The 18,052-nt window shown below is 43.8% G+C and overlaps 2 protein-coding genes across 4 annotated transcripts; one reads left to right on the plus strand and one right to left on the minus strand.

The window, feature by feature from the left end:
- Positions 1 to 2,991: 2,991 nt before the first annotated feature.
- On the minus strand, positions 2,992 to 6,012 carry NDUFB10 (NADH:ubiquinone oxidoreductase subunit B10). Its single transcript, XM_075830575.1, has 4 exons — positions 5,820 to 6,012; positions 4,835 to 4,973; positions 3,766 to 3,905; positions 2,992 to 3,191 (listed from the first exon to the last, which is right to left on the minus strand). Exons 1-4 carry the CDS (start codon positions 5,965 to 5,967, stop codon positions 3,082 to 3,084), a joined length of 537 nt encoding a protein of 178 aa, XP_075686690.1. The 5' UTR covers positions 5,968 to 6,012; the 3' UTR covers positions 2,992 to 3,081.
- Positions 5,771 to 16,910, plus strand: RPL3L (ribosomal protein L3 like). 3 transcript variants are annotated; one of them, XM_075830571.1, is made up of 10 exons: positions 5,774 to 6,034; positions 11,878 to 12,070; positions 13,658 to 13,826; positions 13,896 to 14,031; positions 14,306 to 14,492; positions 14,707 to 14,867; positions 15,127 to 15,228; positions 15,661 to 15,756; positions 16,454 to 16,573; positions 16,810 to 16,910. In XM_075830571.1, exons 1-10 carry the CDS (start codon positions 6,002 to 6,004, stop codon positions 16,864 to 16,866), a joined length of 1,254 nt encoding a protein of 417 aa, XP_075686686.1. In that variant the 5' UTR covers positions 5,774 to 6,001; the 3' UTR covers positions 16,867 to 16,910. The 3 variants fall into 3 exon arrangements, with proteins under 3 accessions (XP_075686689.1, XP_075686686.1, XP_075686688.1); XM_075830573.1 differs by lacking the exon at positions 5,774 to 6,034 and adding an exon at positions 8,074 to 8,321; XM_075830574.1 differs by lacking the exon at positions 15,661 to 15,756 and having other exon boundaries at positions 5,771 to 6,034.
- The last annotated feature ends 1,142 nt before the right edge of the window (positions 16,911 to 18,052 follow it).

The following is an 18,052-nucleotide window of genomic DNA, read 5'->3' on the forward strand; positions in this document are numbered from 1 at the left end:
GAGGAGGTTTTCACAGGGAATCTACGGAGAGTTCAAGAGAGGCCTGGCTGTCTCGTGAGTGTAAGTTACCAAGTTCTACGAGTAAATGGCTTCACGAAGACTAATGCTTAGAAAAAGTTTAGGAGCAGCCGTCGGCCGAACACTCACTGCAGCTCGCTGACTGATTCAGCTCAGAACGGATTTCTGCAGCTTCTACGTCCTGTGATACATAGAAGCTGCAGAAGTGAAACTAAGCTTTTTTTTTTTTTTTTATAGAAGTACATTACAAAAATGGTTCTAATCACTGAATAAATTGATTTCAATAAAAAAAATGACCACCGAGGAGTACACAGCTTATTGGGTGGGTTCACACATCGCAGTTACAATTCAGTTTTTTTTTATTTTAATCCCGAACGCCACGACCCAGCCTTAAGGCCACATGCACACAACTGTATTTTTCATCAGTAATTACGGACCCATTCATTTCTATTGGCCATATTTTTACTGCTGGGTGTCCGTACTGAAAAAATTTAAAGAACCCGTCCTATTCCTGTCCGTAATTACAGCAAGGACTACCAAGAATTCTATGGGAGCTTCCGTAAATACGGACGGCTACTGATGTGCATCTGTGTACTGTCTATTTATGGAAGCGTTGCTAGGCAACATGTTGATGGCTTTTGCAACCTCCCTCTTTTTGTACAGATCCGTATATACGAATGCAATACGGACCGTATTTACGGACACCCTTCTGTATATACGGATGCCTACTGATCTGTATTTGCGGACAGTATTTCGGGATAGATGATCATACTGTTGTGTGTGTGTGAGGCCTGAGCCGTTTTACACAGGCCACTGAGTTGTACAAATGCTCATTCCTGCTCGTGGCCAGTGATCAGCTGATGGAGTAAACGCTTGTTGAAAATGGTTATTTATTTTTTTGGGTCGGAAAAAAAACCGGTCTGTGTGTAAACCTGATGCGTTTCCATGCATTTTGTCCATTGCTCCATGTAAAGGGTGAAACGAGCGCTGATTGAGAAGCTATAGTGTTGATCGCATGTTCCAAGCCAGGAAATCTGGTGGTTAAAACCAAAATAACTGGGGTTATGAAATTTCGGATTGCCCATAAAACCCTGCAGGACTCTAGCAAGTTTGCAGAAGCCCTGGGCAGTATATTAGTGGTTTATTTCAACAGACCGTGAAGGGTCAGTGAGAAAAATGGACATGTCCTATCTTTTCACGTGTCACTCATCCCTCCATAGACTCCTCTATGGGGGATGCGAGACATTGCGTCCCGCAGCGCAGAGCATGGATGCGCCACGCTCGTGTAAATAAGGTCCAATAGTAATTAACCCCATCATGTTTCTCAGCCATAACAGGTTAATGTGTGAGAAAAGAAGTACTATGCACACCAATATGGAATTATTGATCCAAGTAAATAATGTATTTATTTGTAGCCAGTGAAAGTGCGTGCGACGTTTCGGTCAAAACCTTGACCTTCCTCAGGCACTTTAGTCAATGCTGGTCCTGCGTGGCTGGCGCTGTAAGATTGGCGGGTAACTGCTGTTACCCACCAATCTTACAGCGCCAGCCACGCAGGACCAGCATTGACTAAAGTGCCTGAGGAAGGTCAAGGTTTTGACCAAAACGTCGCACGCACTGTCACTGGCTACAAATAAATAATTTACTTTGATCAATAATTCCATATTGGTGTGCATAGTACTTCTTTTCTCTACTGGATCGGGTTGGGTCCCTACTCATGCACCCACACCATTACCTAGTGCTATCCGAACCTTGTAACTAGGTTAATGTGTGAGGTACATGATGGGGTTAATTACTATTAATGTGAGGCACATGGAGGTTAGATTCATCATCGCACCTCGTGCCCCACAAATCACGCACAAATCATAAATGGCGCCAAAAAATTGTTGTGCAGGTTATTACGGCCGCGCCAATAACAAATGTGTATATTTTATGTATTGAGACTTATTTTAATGTTTGTTAAAAATGTGTATGTGTAGTTTTTTTAAAATTTAACATTACTTTGTTTTTAATTTATTTTTAAACTTTAATGTACTGGCATATATCTATATACTGATAGTACACAGGCATATATCTATATCCCAGTACATTAGCCTGTGTACGGATAGTAGACAGGCAGTTGTTAGGACAGACCTAAGTATGCCCTAACAACAATAAATATGGTAGGACAGCCCTGGGGGCCTTCAATGGACCCTGGGCTGTCTGCCCATATATGGTATGTCCATCAATCGCGTGACGTGATGCAAGGGGCATCTCACTTCCTCTTGAATGCTGCAGTCAGCTTTGATCGCACCATTCAGGGGAATAATGGCAGAGATGAGGTTTCTCTGATCTCCGCCATTATAGAGCGGGGCTGTGTAATACAGCCATTGCCTGCTCCTGACAAGTGCGCGCGGTCAACATGAGGTAATGCGGCCAGAGCTGCACTAATGAGCGGCGGTTCAGGCACTGAAGACAGAACAGGGGGGTGTTTTGTAGTGCGCCTGCCCTGCTGTAGGCAGTGTCGGCAATCATTAGTGCAGCGCTGGCCGCATCGTATCATCCTGACGGCACGCACTTGTCAGGAGCGGGGCAATGAATGTATCACACAGCCGCAGCCCCGCTCTCATACATTCATATGTTACTATACTTAAAGATCGAAATACATGAAATAACAGTATCGAAACCATATTGAAGTATCCCTAGTGCAGTGTATTATGGCGGTCCGTATTCTACTAATTGGCTGAAAGGAGATCGCACCGACAGGCTGCAGAGTGAGCCCCCTCCCTCTATCAAACTCAGATGCCACGGTCCCTACTGATCACAGAGTAGAGTTAAACGGCTGGGATGACAGCTAGCGCTGATCCTGGCTATTACAGCTGATGGCACGGACCTGCACCATACAAGCGCCGTATGGGAAGTACCGCCCGCCAGCGCTGTAAATGTATGGCAGGGTGCAGGAAGGGGTTAAATAGCTACGCGCCACATTTAACATAGTGATATTCAGCACAATATCTTTATTCTGTTTGGTTTTAATCGTTCCATTCTGAGACACAAGACAAGAAACACGAAATGTACAGGTCTTTATTCCAGGCCGGCCTCGCCCTGAGCGGCTGCTTTCCTCTCCTCCATCATCCTTTCTTTCTGCTTCATGAGGCATTTCCTAGCTCCGCCATACGCTCCAAGGTCCTCATCTGTGAAGGAAGAGAAAACGCGTGAGCTCTAGTGCTGTGAGAGGGCAGTGATACATAGACAGGGGGAACACGAGGCTGTTGAAATCCAACCTGCCGAATTCCTTCTCCCTCCCCCCCCTCCTCCCCTCCCCCCCTCCCCTTGAACCTGTTTGGGGAGAGTCGGGACAATCAGTTGGTCAAAATCAGCCACATCTTAAAGGCTATGTAGACCTTGGAAATAGACATTTTTAATAAAAAAAAACAAAAAAATCTATCAGGGTGTTTTGTGAAACTTTCTATTAAAGATTATTTTTACTTTTTGAGATACAGCTGCTCTATATACAGGATACAAAGCAGCTGTATCTCAAAAATAATCTTTAATAAAAAGTAATTAAGGCAAAGATTCCTGGTACCTACAAAGCGACGCTGATCACAACCTACACTTGCCAGGTAATATTATCGGCCATGTTTTATATACGGGATTGTCCGCCTGGACACTGGGATCAGCTTGACCTCATCCGACCAACACATAAAACCAAATGAAGGTAATTTATAGAAGCGACGGAACGTTAGTCGCAGAGCGCAGACTCCTTACATCTGGATTTATATGCCTTGCAGACGTCGGCGTACTCTTTCAGCAGTTGTGCGCAATTCTGGTCAGCGCTGTCTCCTTCTCTTGACCTGCACGCTGCAACCCGTCCACGTATGATCTTCACGATCTCCTGGTCCACAAGGCTGGAAGATAGATAGGGAAGAAAGTCAACACTGGTCAGTGACTGCGGAGGTCAGAGAACGCACGGTGAACTAGAGAACCGTCTCACACACAAACCCTTTAAAGGGGTTTTCTGAGACTTTGATATTGACCATCCAAATCAGATCGGTGAAGATCCAACAACTGGCACTGCCACCAATCAGCTGATTGAAGGGGCTGCAGCTCTCCAGCAAGTATCACATCCTCTATATTGCTGACCAGGCACAGCGCCGTACATTCCGTAGTGGCTGTGCCTGGTATTGCAACGCAGTCCTATTCACTTGTATGGGACTGAGCAGCAGTAAACTGCAGTACCACTACCGGAGCGGTGCCTGGTAAACAATGAAGAGGACGCAACACTCACTGGAGCGCCTTTAATAAGCTGATTATTGAGGGGTGCCAGCAATCGGACCCCCATCGAGCCGGTATCAATATCAAAGTCTTGGAAACGCTTTTAAAGGGGTTTTCCCATCTTGGACATTTATGGAGTAGCCACAGGATTTGCGGGTCCTAAACCGGTCTCTAGAATGGGGCCCACTGACCCCGTCCTACCTTGCCCGGTTTCCGCTGCCTCTCGCTCACTGACGGACAGGGTGGTCCAGAGTACAAAGACAGCCGAGCCGAGACCGCTGTACTAAGCGGTTTTCCTTCGACCACCTCGACAGACAAAGGTAGGACGAGGTAAGGGGGTTCCGTTCTAGAGACAGGTGCGGGTCCCGGATGTGGGACCAGCGTCCGTCAGAACATTTATAGCCCATCCTGTGGATATGATATAAATGTCCAAGATGGGAAAAGCCCTAAAATCCCAGGTAGTCACATCCAATAGTCCATTCCTGCTGGTCCGGCACTTCTCGGTCCCTCGCTGGACTAGTGGGACTACCTTTACTCTACACTGGATGTTTTCTGCACTCACTAGTCCCTCTTCCACTGCTTGTTCGCCTCATAGTGACACACGAAGTCGTCCTCCAGGCACTGGGACAGGTCCGGGATACGTCTGAACTCCCGGTGATAATAGTGAAGCCTCCTATTCGCTCGCTGACTTTCCATCCAATCTGCGGAATAGATTATATACAGTCGTGAGTTCCTGAACAATACGCAGACCACTCCCATAATGCAGCGGTCCCCAGCCCCCCCCCCCCTCTCCGCAGAAAACCACATACAAACATCCTGCTCATTAGCAGAGTTACTAACAGAAGTGAATGGATGCCAACTAGTAACATAACAATGTCATCTAATGAGAATACAGGTTTCCACTTATATATGGATACGTCAGGGGCAATATTAGTGGTGGTCCGAACCGGACCCCCACGATTCCCAAAATAAAAGGGGTGACACTGTCCAAACCCTTTTGACCTTTCTTGAAGATTTACACCAGAATTTCTACTTTTATAGAAATAAAATGATATTTATATATTGAAAAGTTCTGAAACTTTCTTATATACTTTGTGCTGCATTGCTCACCATTTTCAGTCTCTGCTTGCTGTCAGGGAATGGGGAAGTTCATTCTTATCATCCAGGAGCTGAAAACCTGTACAGTTGTATCTAGTCTGATCAATCCTCTATGAACGATTACAGCCCGACTCAAGGCTAATACATTTTACCTGCACTGATACATTGTAGCAAACTATCAAGACAGAACGATTAATGAGAGTATTGTCCAGCCTGGATACAATTGTAGCAAAGGTCTGTTAGCCTCAAAATGTGAACGGTGAATGTTTCCCATTCACTGACAGCAAGCAGAGATCCTAAAAACGGCAAAGAAATGAAAAAGTATAGCTGAAAGTTGCAAAAGCAAGCAATGCAAAGCATAAGAGGTTCGTAGGACCACAAGTGCCAGCATTAGACGTCATTCTGCAGCTATTATCTCTGCTGTCATCAGCCCAGCGTCCCCTTCTCACCATGGAAGGCTGTGACCGGCTTATCTACGGCATAACTGAATAGACCGACCACTAGGGGGATCGGGTCGGGTAGGGTGGACTGTCGGGTCGGTACCGGGGTTTGGCGAGGAGGCTCCGTGTACACATCCTTATCCACAGAATCCGGCATCTCTCAGGTCACCCCGACCCAGGTCACAAGGAATATGGCGGATGCAGGACCCCATTACTGCCGCCCTGTAAGATAATACATACACATTACAAGCCAATGGTGGCATCATTTTAATTTATTTTATTTTTAATCTCTCATGAGGTAATTCTACCACGTGTGACTTTCTACAATCTGTCATATGTAAAGATATAATGTGACCATTATAGAACAGGCGCCGGGGGGCAGCTGCTTCCTTCACGTGGTACCTTACAACCAACCACTACTTGGTTTGCGTTTCAAGCCTCGATTTCGGTTTTCTCTCGCATGTAGGACTATGTGGTTGTATTATTTGTTTACCGGCAGGGGGAGCTCTAAGTCCAGTCAGCGAAAATGCCACATTGCAGCCATTGACAGAGATTTATCAAGACCAGTGCAGAAATCTCTAGAGTTGCTCATAGCAACCAATCAGAATCCAGATCTCAGTTTGCTGAGGACCTTCTGAAAATGAAAGCAGCGACGTGATTGGTTGATGGGTAGCACTTTCACTCTTTTGCACTAGTTTTGACAAGTCTGCCCCAAATTATTTTGCAGTTTAATCCTCCCTGTCTGTTGAAGCACAATGTTTAAAAACGACACGAAAGACGTTCTTCAGCAGATCTGTCTTATCATGGGTGACTATGCAGCTCATGGAGACTTCAGCAGATCTGTCTTATCATGGACGACTATGCAGCTCATGGAGATCCAGAGTAGTCACACACTGGCTGCAGCACATGTTGCTAGGCAACGACTGAACTTGTTCACTAAGGCTCCATGCACACAACCGTAAAATCACCCGTAATAAATACGGACCCATTCGTTTCTATGGCCGACTGACACTTTCTTGTATATTTACGGGAAGGTGTCCGTGCTGTAGAAACTTGCCGAAAAAAATATAGGACATGTCTTATTTTTTTATTTTACGGACCGTGCTCCCATACTTTATAAATACGTAAATATGGCCTGCTGTCCGCGGCGGTCCATGCCCATAATCATGGGTCATAATTACCGGCACGGACGTGTGCATGGAGCCTTAGGGTTTATTCACAAATCGCAATTTGACTTCACCAAATGAATAGACCCTCACATGACATTATCTACGCACCCGTTGCCGTTGAATTGCGATTCTCGCACCGTGTGAATTTAATGTTTTTTGCTGCATAGCAAAATCAACTGCACATTAGAAACAGAAGCCTTGATGCTAATGTGAACTGCGAACATTTATAGCGAATTTCCAGGCTTCTCCCCCTTATTGAGGCTCATCTCCCCACTATATGTGCACTATTTACCTGATAATCTTTTTTTAACCCCTAAATTCTGCCCTTCATGTAATTGAATTGAATGCACCGACTTCCTAGTGAGCTTTTACTCATACACTGCAGACGATGTGATGGAGACAAGCTGCAGTGTCAATCATGGGGGGGAACAGAGCAGCAGCCAGAGACTATGATTATAGCAGGTGGATTTCAGACTAAAGGTCCTCGTACACGGCCCAGTAAATGAGCGCCGATCAACGAGACAGCTCGTTAATTAGCGCTCGCTTGCTCCTGTCACACGGAGCTATGGATGGGGACGAGCGCTCGTTACTCCGATCCCTCGTCCCAATACATTATTATCATGTCGGCAGCGCGTCTCCCTGTTCACACACGCGCAGCCGACAACCAGAATATTTTGCACTTTTAAAACGATACGATCAGCAGATGATTGGGCGTTTGCTCGTTCATCTGCTGATCGCTGCCCTGTTTACACAGCGCAATTATCGTGAACGAGCGTTCTATGAACGCTGGTTTGCGCGGTAATTGGCCTGGTAAAAGGGCCTTAATGCTCCAAAAAAGTAAAGAAAGGGATGTATCATGGCAGAACTCAAAAGATTCAGGATTCTGAGAAAGCTGGGTGTCAACCATACCGGCGGCCATGTTGGCCGTCAATTATCTTTCTTAGAAACAGATACAACTAAAAGTTGGAATAGATAGATAGAACTTTTGTCTAAAAAAGACATTAATGTTATTCGGGAAGAGAAGAAAGCTCATGCCCCGCTTCATTCATAAAGTAGCAGGCGGTAAGATGCCAACGAAGCCCTGACAATAACAAGCTCTGTGTAAATGGTGCCACCTTTCTAGGTTAACGCTCCCCTGGGAGTTCACTTCTCTGACAACTGACCTTCCCCCGTAGGACGCTCCTGATTAATATCAAGGGTTCCCAGCATCCCCCTTGTCTCTGAGATGAATATAGACGCCCGAAGCTAAATTTGTGCCTCCAACTTCTTAAGTATCACGTTTGGATCAGCACTTGGCACAGGCCTCTTACCTCCTGCAACCATCTCCGGGACAAGTCCTATGGTCTGTATGTCTCTATCGCACTCCTGATAGCCGTAGCCGTAATAAGTGGGGTTAACTCCGGGTGGGACAATCATTTTGTGCCCATCAGTGACCTTCTTCTTATCTAACAGGACCACCATAAACGGGTGGATATACTACATGGGAAGATGCAACTTTTTGAGGGGTAAATTCACTATCACAGTCACAATTTCTCGGGATCTCATTTCCCCAATATCCATTAGTTTGGGCGTGAAGGGGCACCTAGTCGGTGACAAAATGGAGTTGAGAAACGTTGTACTTATATACTGATTGCGAATGAAGTGGTCGATAGGTAGACAGAGGATCAGGTTGCATGACTGTTTTTTGGGGAATTTGGGGCCTATTATATCAGCAGTGCACAAATGTGTTATATGGTCTGAAATTGAAGATACGAGTAATGCATAGTCAGTGGGTTATTACCAGGCGTTGTGAGGGACGTCCAATTAGAAAACTTTTTATAAAATGCTATTGCTGTTTTTACAAAAAGAGCAATTTATTTGATCTTGCTACGTTTTTAGTCAGGGGTAGTGCTCCGTTCCCCCAGGTCACTACTTGGGGAACAGCACCATATACAAATGTTTAGGGCTCCTGTAGAGGTCAACAAAAAAATAAATGAAACACCGAAGTATATAGCAACAAGTTTTAAAAGTAAGTAAATTCCACTATATCTCTTGTGAGAATTTGCCACCCATATCAGGGGCTTACTTACACTAGTGAAATATAAAGTGACAGTCGCTTCATGTCAGAATTATAGGGGAACCTACCGTAAAAAAAAAAAAGTTTAAATCAACGTACTTTAAAACACATTCTTGAAATCTCTGGAACTGCTGAAAATAAAGTAAAACATTTGCAGTAAAAAAAAATAGAAAAAAAAATTGTATAGATTTTAATTAGCAAAAATTAGTCCAAAAAAATAATTCGATTTTCATGTTCATAGGATGCTTTACATTTCCAGCCAAATTGCAGAAAACGTCCTGTGCCCACTCATTAGTCATCTCAGCTCCTCCAGGATTTTCTTGCCAATGACCTAATGTTACCGATCACTTCTGGGATTCTGTGTTCAGATGCTGGCTGATTTGGGAATATTATTAAAGGAATACCAAACCTAAGCATGAATAATAAAAGTAAAATGGATTTAAACTTTCTCCCAGTCTGCAGGTTCCTGAATCGAACAGTCCTGTAAAAATCCTGCAGAAAACACAGGGGTTAATTTCCTGCTGTTCTTTTCCATTTTCTGCTGGTGAATGGCTGAGGGGGGGGGGGGGGGGGGTTAACGATTTGTGTGTCGTACTGCAGACAGGGCAGAAGAGGTGGATCCTGCTGCAGCCAGTTGTTTTACAGCCAGTCACAGGAGGAGAAAAAGGGGGCAATGGTGAATTTTCTATGTATATTTTTTCATTCAATTTGGGAAAATTTGGGGATGTGAGGGGAGAGTAGAGAAGAGGAAGGGACTAGAGAGGAGAGTACAGGAAATGGGCTGCAGGGTAGGGGAGGTGAGAAGGGAAAAATAATGGGGAGAAGAGGTAAAGAATGGGAGAGGAGGAAAAAAAAAGACCAGGAGAAGAAGGGAGGGTAGAGGAGAATGGAAGAGGATGTGAGGGGATTGGGGAGAAGAAAAAGGGACAAGAGAGGTGGGTACAGGAAATGGACCGCAGGGTATGGGCGGTGAGGGGGGGGGGAGGGAAGAAAAGTAGGATGGGAAGGGAAGAAGAGTGGAAGGAAGAGGGTGAGGAGGGGAGAAGAGGAAAGGGTTGAGCAGAAAAGAGGAGGAAAAAAAGAGTGGAGAGTAACGAAAAAGAGGGAAGGGAAAGAGTGGTAAGAAGGAAAGAAGAGAGGAGAGAAGGAGTAGGGGAAGGACAGGTGAAAAGGAATGGGAAGGGCAGAAGAGTGAACGGAAGAGGTGAGGAAGGCTAGAAGAGGGAAAGAAAAAAAAACTGGAGAAGAGGGGACTGTAGAGGAGAGAAGAGGCGGGAAAAAGGGGAGGGTAAAGGAGAAAAGGGGAGGGAAGGGAGATTAGAGGAAAAGGGAAGAGAATGTGTAGAGAGGGAGGACGGGGAAAAGGGATGGGAAGGGCAGAACAGGGAAGGGTAAAGGAGAAAGGTGTGAGGGACGGTGATGGGTAGAAGAGAAAGTGGGTGAAGGCGATGAGGGGAGAGAGGAAAAGGGAGAAAAGAACTGGAGGGAAGGGGAGACCAATAGAGTGGAGGAGGGAGGAGAGATCCAATACTTGTCAAAAAAGTTGCAAATTGCTAATATTTGTTTGAATGATTCTATACAATTATATATCCCGTGTCCCAGCCATAGAATATGTGAGAATATCTTCCTGGTGTTATTGACCACATGGTCCTACACGGTGTATGTGCAGTCAGATGTTATATTTACAGGGATGATCTCACAGGGACAGATGGATCATTTTACACCTCTGCTCCGTGTAGCAGCTATGAATGTTTTTTTAAAGAGGCTCTTCCTATTCTCCAATGATGTTATTCTTCGGGGGGGGGGGGGGGGGGTGGATTGTAAGGTGAGTCTTAAAGGAGTCTTCCACCTTCGCCTATTTTCTGACATGTCATAGAGATGTTTCTGAATATCACCACCAGTAAGGATCTGCGAGCAAAGACCAGCAGGCGCTTTAATAAAGGGCACAAGCGTTTAATCGTTGGCAATTTTTGGTAGAAAAAAATGCTGCAGCCTGGTATTAGTCATTTTTTAGTTGCTGTTTTTTCTATTTTAACTTGCGTTTTATACGTCAGTCAAAAAAGTTAGAGTAAAATGCACCTAATTTATTAAAACGTGCATGCCTTTTTAATAAATTACGCGCATCCTCCGGCATAATTTTTGTGATCAGTTACATCCAGTTTTAAAGGTAAATTTGACCAAAAATAAAGCAGGACCTTTCAGCAGAATGCAAAAACATGGTGTGAACTGAAGAGTACTTCTTTAAATCATTCAGTACCTTCGGGCAAACCTGAACCCGAAGGAAGATTGTTTATGGGACAGTCACTTGATGTTGATTGTATTTCTATCGTTCATGGTTTTTCGGCTTTGGGTCATGAACCCGTTGCCGCCGCAGCCATTTAAAATGTTTAAATTTACCATATAATGTACTGAGAAACTTTTACAAATGATTTTTTGTGGTGCAATGGAAAAAAAAACAGCAATTGCTCCATTGTTTTTTGGGTTTTGTTTTTACGGCGTTCACCCTGTGGTAAAAACGACATAGTTCATAAATTATACTGCACTTCTACAGCTCGAATTTTTGGAGATGTCTCGCAAATTTCAGTCCCCAGAGAATCTCATGCTTCTATTATAAAATGCTCATTTTTGGCATGTCTCATTATTGCTAGGATTCGGCTATCAGACTCTATTCCTTCTATTGAAAACTGGTTGAATTTAGTCAAAAGAATAGTAAAACTTGAGTAAATTATCTCATCTCTTAAAAGCCAAGAAGAAAAACACAAGAAAATATAGAAATCTTGAATTTGATTTGGTTAATGGGTCAAAAAGACCTCTTCTAAATGTGCTTGTATTTCCCTTACAGTCTCATCGTAAGTTCTCAGCCCCCCGTCATGGGCATCTTGGGTTCCTTCCCCATAAGCGTAGCAAACGACACCGTGGTAAAGTGAAGACTTGGCCAAAAGATGATCCTAGCAAACCAGTTCACCTTACTGCCTTTCTCGGCTACAAGGCTGGGATGACCCACACTCTGCGAGAGGTCCACCGATCAGCACTCAGTATGTGGAACATTATGTAACACCCTCCTTCTATTAAAGAATATTTGCCCCTTTAAATGATAGGATGTACAGGATGCCCTAATAGATCTATAGTAAATTGACCCACTAACCCTTTCCCCTCCCAATGTGCCAACTCTCACGGAGCCCTCTTGTCCAGTCTGTAGTGTACAGAAGGCTGAATTTTTGCTTTGAACAAATCTACCCGACAGGGATGTAAAGAAACTTTAGCCCCTTTTAGTGCTTTTGTTGAGCCAAGAGGACTTGGTGAGAGGTGGTGCACACCTATTGCATGTCCTTTTCAAGAGTTGGGAAGATCCTTATCCAAAAGTAGGGCTGAGCTTTATCCTAAACTAACAGCCTTATCCAGAAGAGTAAAGAAAGACGGAGCTGAATCCAAGTATAGGGAAGAACATTATACAAAGTAGGGCTGATCCATATTCCACAGAAAGGAAGAGCCTTATCCAAAAGTAGAACTGAGCCTCATCCAAGAGTAGGGATGAGCCTTATCTAAAAATAGGGGTGAACGTTATCCAAGAGTAGGGAACAGCTTTATCCAGAAATAGAACTGAGCTTTATCCAAGAGTAGCGAAGAATCTTATCCAAAAGTAGGGCTGAGCCTTATCCAAGAGTAGGGAAGAGCCTTATCCAAAAGTAGGACTAGGCTTTAACCTAGGGTAAGGAAGCGTTTTAGTCAATAGTATAACTGAGCTTTATCCGAGAGTAGGGAAGAACCTTATATAAAAGTAGGGCAGCCTTCTCCAACAGTGGGGAAGAGCCTTATTCAAAAGTAGGGTTGAATCTTACCCAAGAGTAGGGAAGAGCCTTATCCAGAAGTAGGACAGACCTTTAACCTAGAGTCAGAAAGAGCCTTATCCAATAGTAGGTCTGACTCTTATCCAAAAGTAGGGAAGAGCTTTATCTAATAATAGGTCTGAGCCTTATCCAAGAGTGTGGATTAGCCTTAAGATGTAAAACTGAGCTTTATCTTAGGGTAGGGAAGAGTCTTATTCAAAAGTAAGATTAAGCCTTATCCAAGAGTAGGGAAGAACGTTATCCAAAAGAAGAACTAAGTCTTATCCAAGAGTAGGGAAGAACGTTATCCAAAAGAAGAACTAAGTCTTATCAAAGAGTAGGGAAGAGCCTTACCCAATACTAGGTCTGAGCCCAATACGAGAGCAGGGAAGAGCCTTATCCAAAAGTAGAACTAATCCGCATCCAAGATGATAAATTAGTCTTATTATACAGTAGAATTGAGTCTTATTCTGGAGTAGGAGTATAGTCTTATCCATGAGTAGTGGTCTCAAACCTGTGGCTCTTCAGCAGCTGATGGGGCATGCTGTGAGTTGTAGTTTTCTAACAGCTGGGTAGCCACAGGTTGGAGACACTGTCACTGTGTATTGTTGACCAACGTCCAACTATAGATAAGACATAATGTGGTCAGTCAATGAAGAGGATGCAGCAAAGTGTCCTCAAATAAAGTCATGAATTGCTTATCTAATTCAATCATTGGGCATTTCTAGATATAAAAACAAATGATCTCTGATGTTTATTAAGTAAATACATAAGTTCAACTTTTTATTAATGTAGAGATGTCTAAGCGTGAGGAAGTGGAAGCAGTGACCATCATAGAAACTCCTCCACTGATTGTGGTGGGGATAGTGGGATATGTGGAGACTCCTCGAGGCTTTAGGGGTTTGAAGACCATATTTGCTGAGCACATCAGTGATGAGTGCAAGAGACGTTTCTACAGGAATTGGTAAGTGTTCCAGGGATGGAACTGCAGGCCTATTTGGACTCTTTGACAAGAATCCTTGTTTTTTTTTAGGTATAAGAGCAAGAAAAAGGCCTTTACAAAGTATTGTAAGAAATGGCAGGATGAACAAGGCAAAAAACAGCTTGAAAGAGACTTCGCTGCCATGAAGAAGTACTGCAAGGTTATCCGGGTTATAGCGCATACTCAGGTAAGCAACAGGTAAGGAATCATGGATGAAGAAGAATAGACTCCTAGTACTTCCTAGTTCCTACCTCAAGTTTTTGGTCAAGTAGGAGGAGAAATTAGATGAAGCACCTTCCTCTCGACGGCACATTGAGCCCACTGAGCACTGCTCATTGACAAAGAAGAAGGTGCTACCTTCTGCTGCGCCACCTAGTTGACCAAAAACATGAAGAAAATCCAAGTCTCATTTCTATTTCAATATTTTGGCTCGTTAAAGTCATTGATCTTCTTCTCTGCAGATGAAACTTCTTCCTTTGCGGCAAAAGAAGGCCCACGTCATGGAGATCCAGCTTAATGGTGGGACCATCTCTGAGAAGGTGGACTGGGCTCATGAGAAACTAGAAAAGCAAATCCCAGTGAGCACCGTCTTCGGCCAAGATGAGATGATTGATGTAATCGGTGTCACCAAAGGAAAGGGAATGAAAGGTGACTAAACAGGATTTATCCACTGACTACCCCAAAAATATACCCCCTTGCTAGGTCTAGTTAATCAGCCGGAGCCAGTGTAGCAAGGCTAGAGATATTTGGTCAATTTTGGTTACCAAGATACAGAGGGAATTGAATGGCAAGAAAAATTTCACGGAGGTAATATAGATGATGATAGCAGAGAAATATGTATTTACTATTCATTTTGTATTAGGTGTAACCTCGCGTTGGCACACCAAGAAGTTACCCCGTAAAACACACAAGGGTTTACGTAAGGTAGCTTGCATTGGAGCCTGGCACCCTGCTCGTGTTGCCTATACTATAGCCCGAGCTGGGCAGAAGGGATACCAACATCGTACAGAGATCAACAAGAAGGTACATCAAATGTTTTTGGATCTATAATCAGATGATTATTGAGCTTGGGCTCCCTGGAAGACAGCAATAGCAAGAAATGACACTTTTATAGTAGGGTTGGGAAAGTTATAGGAGTTCCCCAGCTGGGAGAAACTATTTAAGGGGTTCCCTCTAGGTAAAAAGGTTGGGTATCACTCATCTAAGTCTTCTGTGTTGCTTTTTGAGGCTCACGCCATGTTCTTCTTTTTACAGTCAATTGATGTTTTTGTTTTTCCCACAGATTTATCGTATCGGCAGAGGTATCCATCTTCAGGATGGTAAGGTTGTGAAGAACAATGCATCAACACAGTATGACGTCACAGACAAGTCCATAACACCACTGGTAAGTAAGCCAGTAAGAGGGACATCCCAACATCAAAATGCATTTCCCCCTAAAATAAAAAAAATCCCCCATGTCCTTGAGTCAAGGGACAACCAATATGGCCACAGTTATAGCTCCACCAGAGGTGTAACTTGAAGATCTAGGCACCAATGTAAAATTTGTACCTGGCCCCCCGAAAAGTCACGTGGCCTGTTGTGTAGTCTTTTTGGGCCCCTGAGACGCTAGAACCTGGGTGTTCATGCAAACTCTGCACCCTACAATTACCCCACTCGTTGTCACCCAATATTTCTCAGACTACTAAACGTCAAAAGTGCCTAACAATGCCGGAGCGAGGAACAAAACAATCATTTTCGAGAGCAACTCATGATGGCCCCCTATCCCCTGGAGAGGTCCACTTTAATGTTCACCATTTTTTGTTCACTTGTTCCCCAGGGAGGTTTCCCACATTATGGCTCAGTAAACAACGACTATATCATGGTTAAGGGATGTGTTGTAGGAACCAAGAAGCGGGTCCTCACCCTCAGGAAGGTAAGCAAGTGTGCTAGAAACACATCCACTAGAAGAAGATGATAGAAACGAGTGCAACTAAAACAGCGGTGTTGCCCATAGCGACCAATCCGAGGTGGCCATAAATAATCATTGACGATCAGACCATATACGAATTTCGTTAATGATGATCATGATGTCTGTGGTAATAACAATCATTTCCAACTGATAGAAATTTAATCCATTGGTCGGAACAAGTATTTTCCACATGCGATATCATTCAATGTATGCTCCTTTGATGACCAGCGTCCCGGTAAGGAAAATCGGGCCAAATCTTTATGTATATCGCCCACTTTAGGCAGGTTTTGAAATGAACGCAGCTACTGGTTGCCATGGAAAACTGAACCACTTTCCTGTTATAATACATAACAATATTCTCAATGCCAGACTGGCCTGGGTAAAGGCCTTGGTAAATATAGTTATTGAGACCCAATGATTCTGTAGTTCATTGGAGCATGATTTGTCATTATTAAATCTGTCCTACAGTCAAGAGGTCCTGACATCAGACCCACACATGGCCTATAAAGTCGGCCATGGTGGGACTTCACTGACCCTTAGTCAAGAAGAACGTCCACTGGCCCACTAATGAGAGAGATCAGAACCATAGAAGAATCACTCCATCACTTCCTTTAATGGGATGTCACTTTTTCAGCCGCATAATCCATATCTTTCTCCATAGTCTCTATTGGTCCACACAAGTCGTCGTGCCTTGGAGTCCATCGAACTGAAATTCATTGACACTACATCTAAATTTGGCCATGGATGCTTCCAGACAGACCAGGAGAAGCGAGCTTTCATGGTAGGTTTGTAGGGTTTGTCTTGCAAAAGATTCTTATGGCCCTTTGACTAAATATGCCAAAAAAGTCTGATTGGTGGGAGTCTGAAGACCGATCCTGAGAACGGGAACAGTCACTCTCCATTACAGTCAATAAGAGATTGAAAAAAAAACACTTTAATATAAACTTGGTTGTATTGAGCAGATTCATAATGAAAATATCACCATTTCAAATATTACATTTGTGTCGCCCCCTACAGGGACCCCTGAAGAAGCATCTGATAGAAGACAAACAGGAGCCAGCAGAAGAGCTGTAGGCTTTGTGCCTTTCTGTTTTCTTGGTCAAGAAATGGCAATAAAAATGACCCTATGATCTCGGTGTCGTCTCCTTCATATCGTTCTGTTCATCAACATCCAATATTTTGTACCTGCCCCGAGGGATAGATAAAAAATGGGAAGAGGCAACAAATTCATGACCTTGTCCCGGAAATGTAAGTGTGTGGCGGCATCAAACACCACCAGAGAGGAAACCATTTTGATTTAACCCTTAGCAACCATTGATGTACCTTTTGATGCAGCGGACTCCCGTTCCCGTTATTGTAACGGATGTATTTGTTTTGCGTCGCCATATTCTGAGAGCCATACGTTTTTTTATTTTTCCATCGATGGAGCGGTGTGAGGGCTTGTATTTTTTTTTTTTTTGCATTCCGAGATGATTTTTTTGGGGAGTTAAGGTGACCAAAAACCAGCAATTCTGCCGTTTTCTTGTTGTTTTTACGGTGTTCACCCTACGAGATAAATTATTTTATATTGTAAGGGTATGTTCACACGGCCTATTTACGGACGTAATTCGGGCGTTTTTGCCCCGAATTACGTCTGAAAATAGCGCCTCAATAGCGTTGACAAACATCTGCCCATTGAATGCAATGGGCAGACGTTTGTCTGTTCACACGAGGCGTAATTTACGCGCCGCTGTCAAAAGACGGCCCGTAAATAGACGCCCGCGTCAAAGAAGTGACCTGTCACTTCTTTGGCCGTAAATGGAGCCGTTATGCATTGACTCCAATGAATAGCAGCGCTAATTACGCCCCCAAAATGGACGCGGCGTTCAAGCGCCTGCACATGCCGTTACGGCTGAAATTACGGGGATGTTTTCAGGCTGAAACATCCCCGTAATTTCAGCCGTAACGGACGCCCTCGTGTGAACATACCCTAAGAGTTTAAACTTTTATGAATGCGGCGATATCAATTATGTTTTTTTCTGTTTTTTTTTACTTTACTTTAGAAAAAAATTTGACAAGGAGTTTTTTTTTTTACATTTTTTTTTTTTTTTTTTGTATAATACTAAGACCATTTTGTTTCAGTCCAACCCAGAGGTTGTCAGATTGCTGGTACAGTACACTAAGTATTGCAGTATATTGTGATTTTTTTACCGACTCCTATTAAGCTCTGTCTCTGGCAGGACTTAATAGGAGCACCAAGATGGCAGACCTGGGTGCCTTC

The sequence above is a fragment of the Rhinoderma darwinii genome, chromosome 6 (assembly GCF_050947455.1).
Source record: "Rhinoderma darwinii isolate aRhiDar2 chromosome 6, aRhiDar2.hap1, whole genome shotgun sequence".
Lineage (NCBI taxonomy): Eukaryota > Metazoa > Chordata > Amphibia > Anura > Rhinodermatidae > Rhinoderma > Rhinoderma darwinii.

Excerpts from the sequence above, each read along its gene's own strand:
- NDUFB10 (XM_075830575.1), bottom strand. The coding sequence starts at position 5,967 with ATGCCGGATTCTGTGGATAAGGATGTGTACACGGAGCCTCCTCGCCAA. Across the intron at positions 4,974-5,819 it reads GCCGGTCACAGCCTTCCATG|ATTGGATGGAAAGTCAGCGA; the intron begins GTGAGAAGGGGA and ends TCTATTCCGCAG. Across the intron at positions 3,192-3,765 it reads CAAGGCATATAAATCCAGAT|ATGAGGACCTTGGAGCGTAT; the intron begins GTAAGGAGTCTG and ends CTTCCTTCACAG.
- RPL3L (XM_075830571.1), top strand. The coding sequence starts at position 6,002 with ATGGCGGATGCAGGACCCCATTACTGCCGCCCT. Across the intron at positions 14,032-14,305 it reads GGGTTATAGCGCATACTCAG|ATGAAACTTCTTCCTTTGCG; the intron begins GTAAGCAACAGG and ends TCTTCTCTGCAG. Across the intron at positions 14,868-15,126 it reads GTACAGAGATCAACAAGAAG|ATTTATCGTATCGGCAGAGG; the intron begins GTACATCAAATG and ends TTTTTCCCACAG.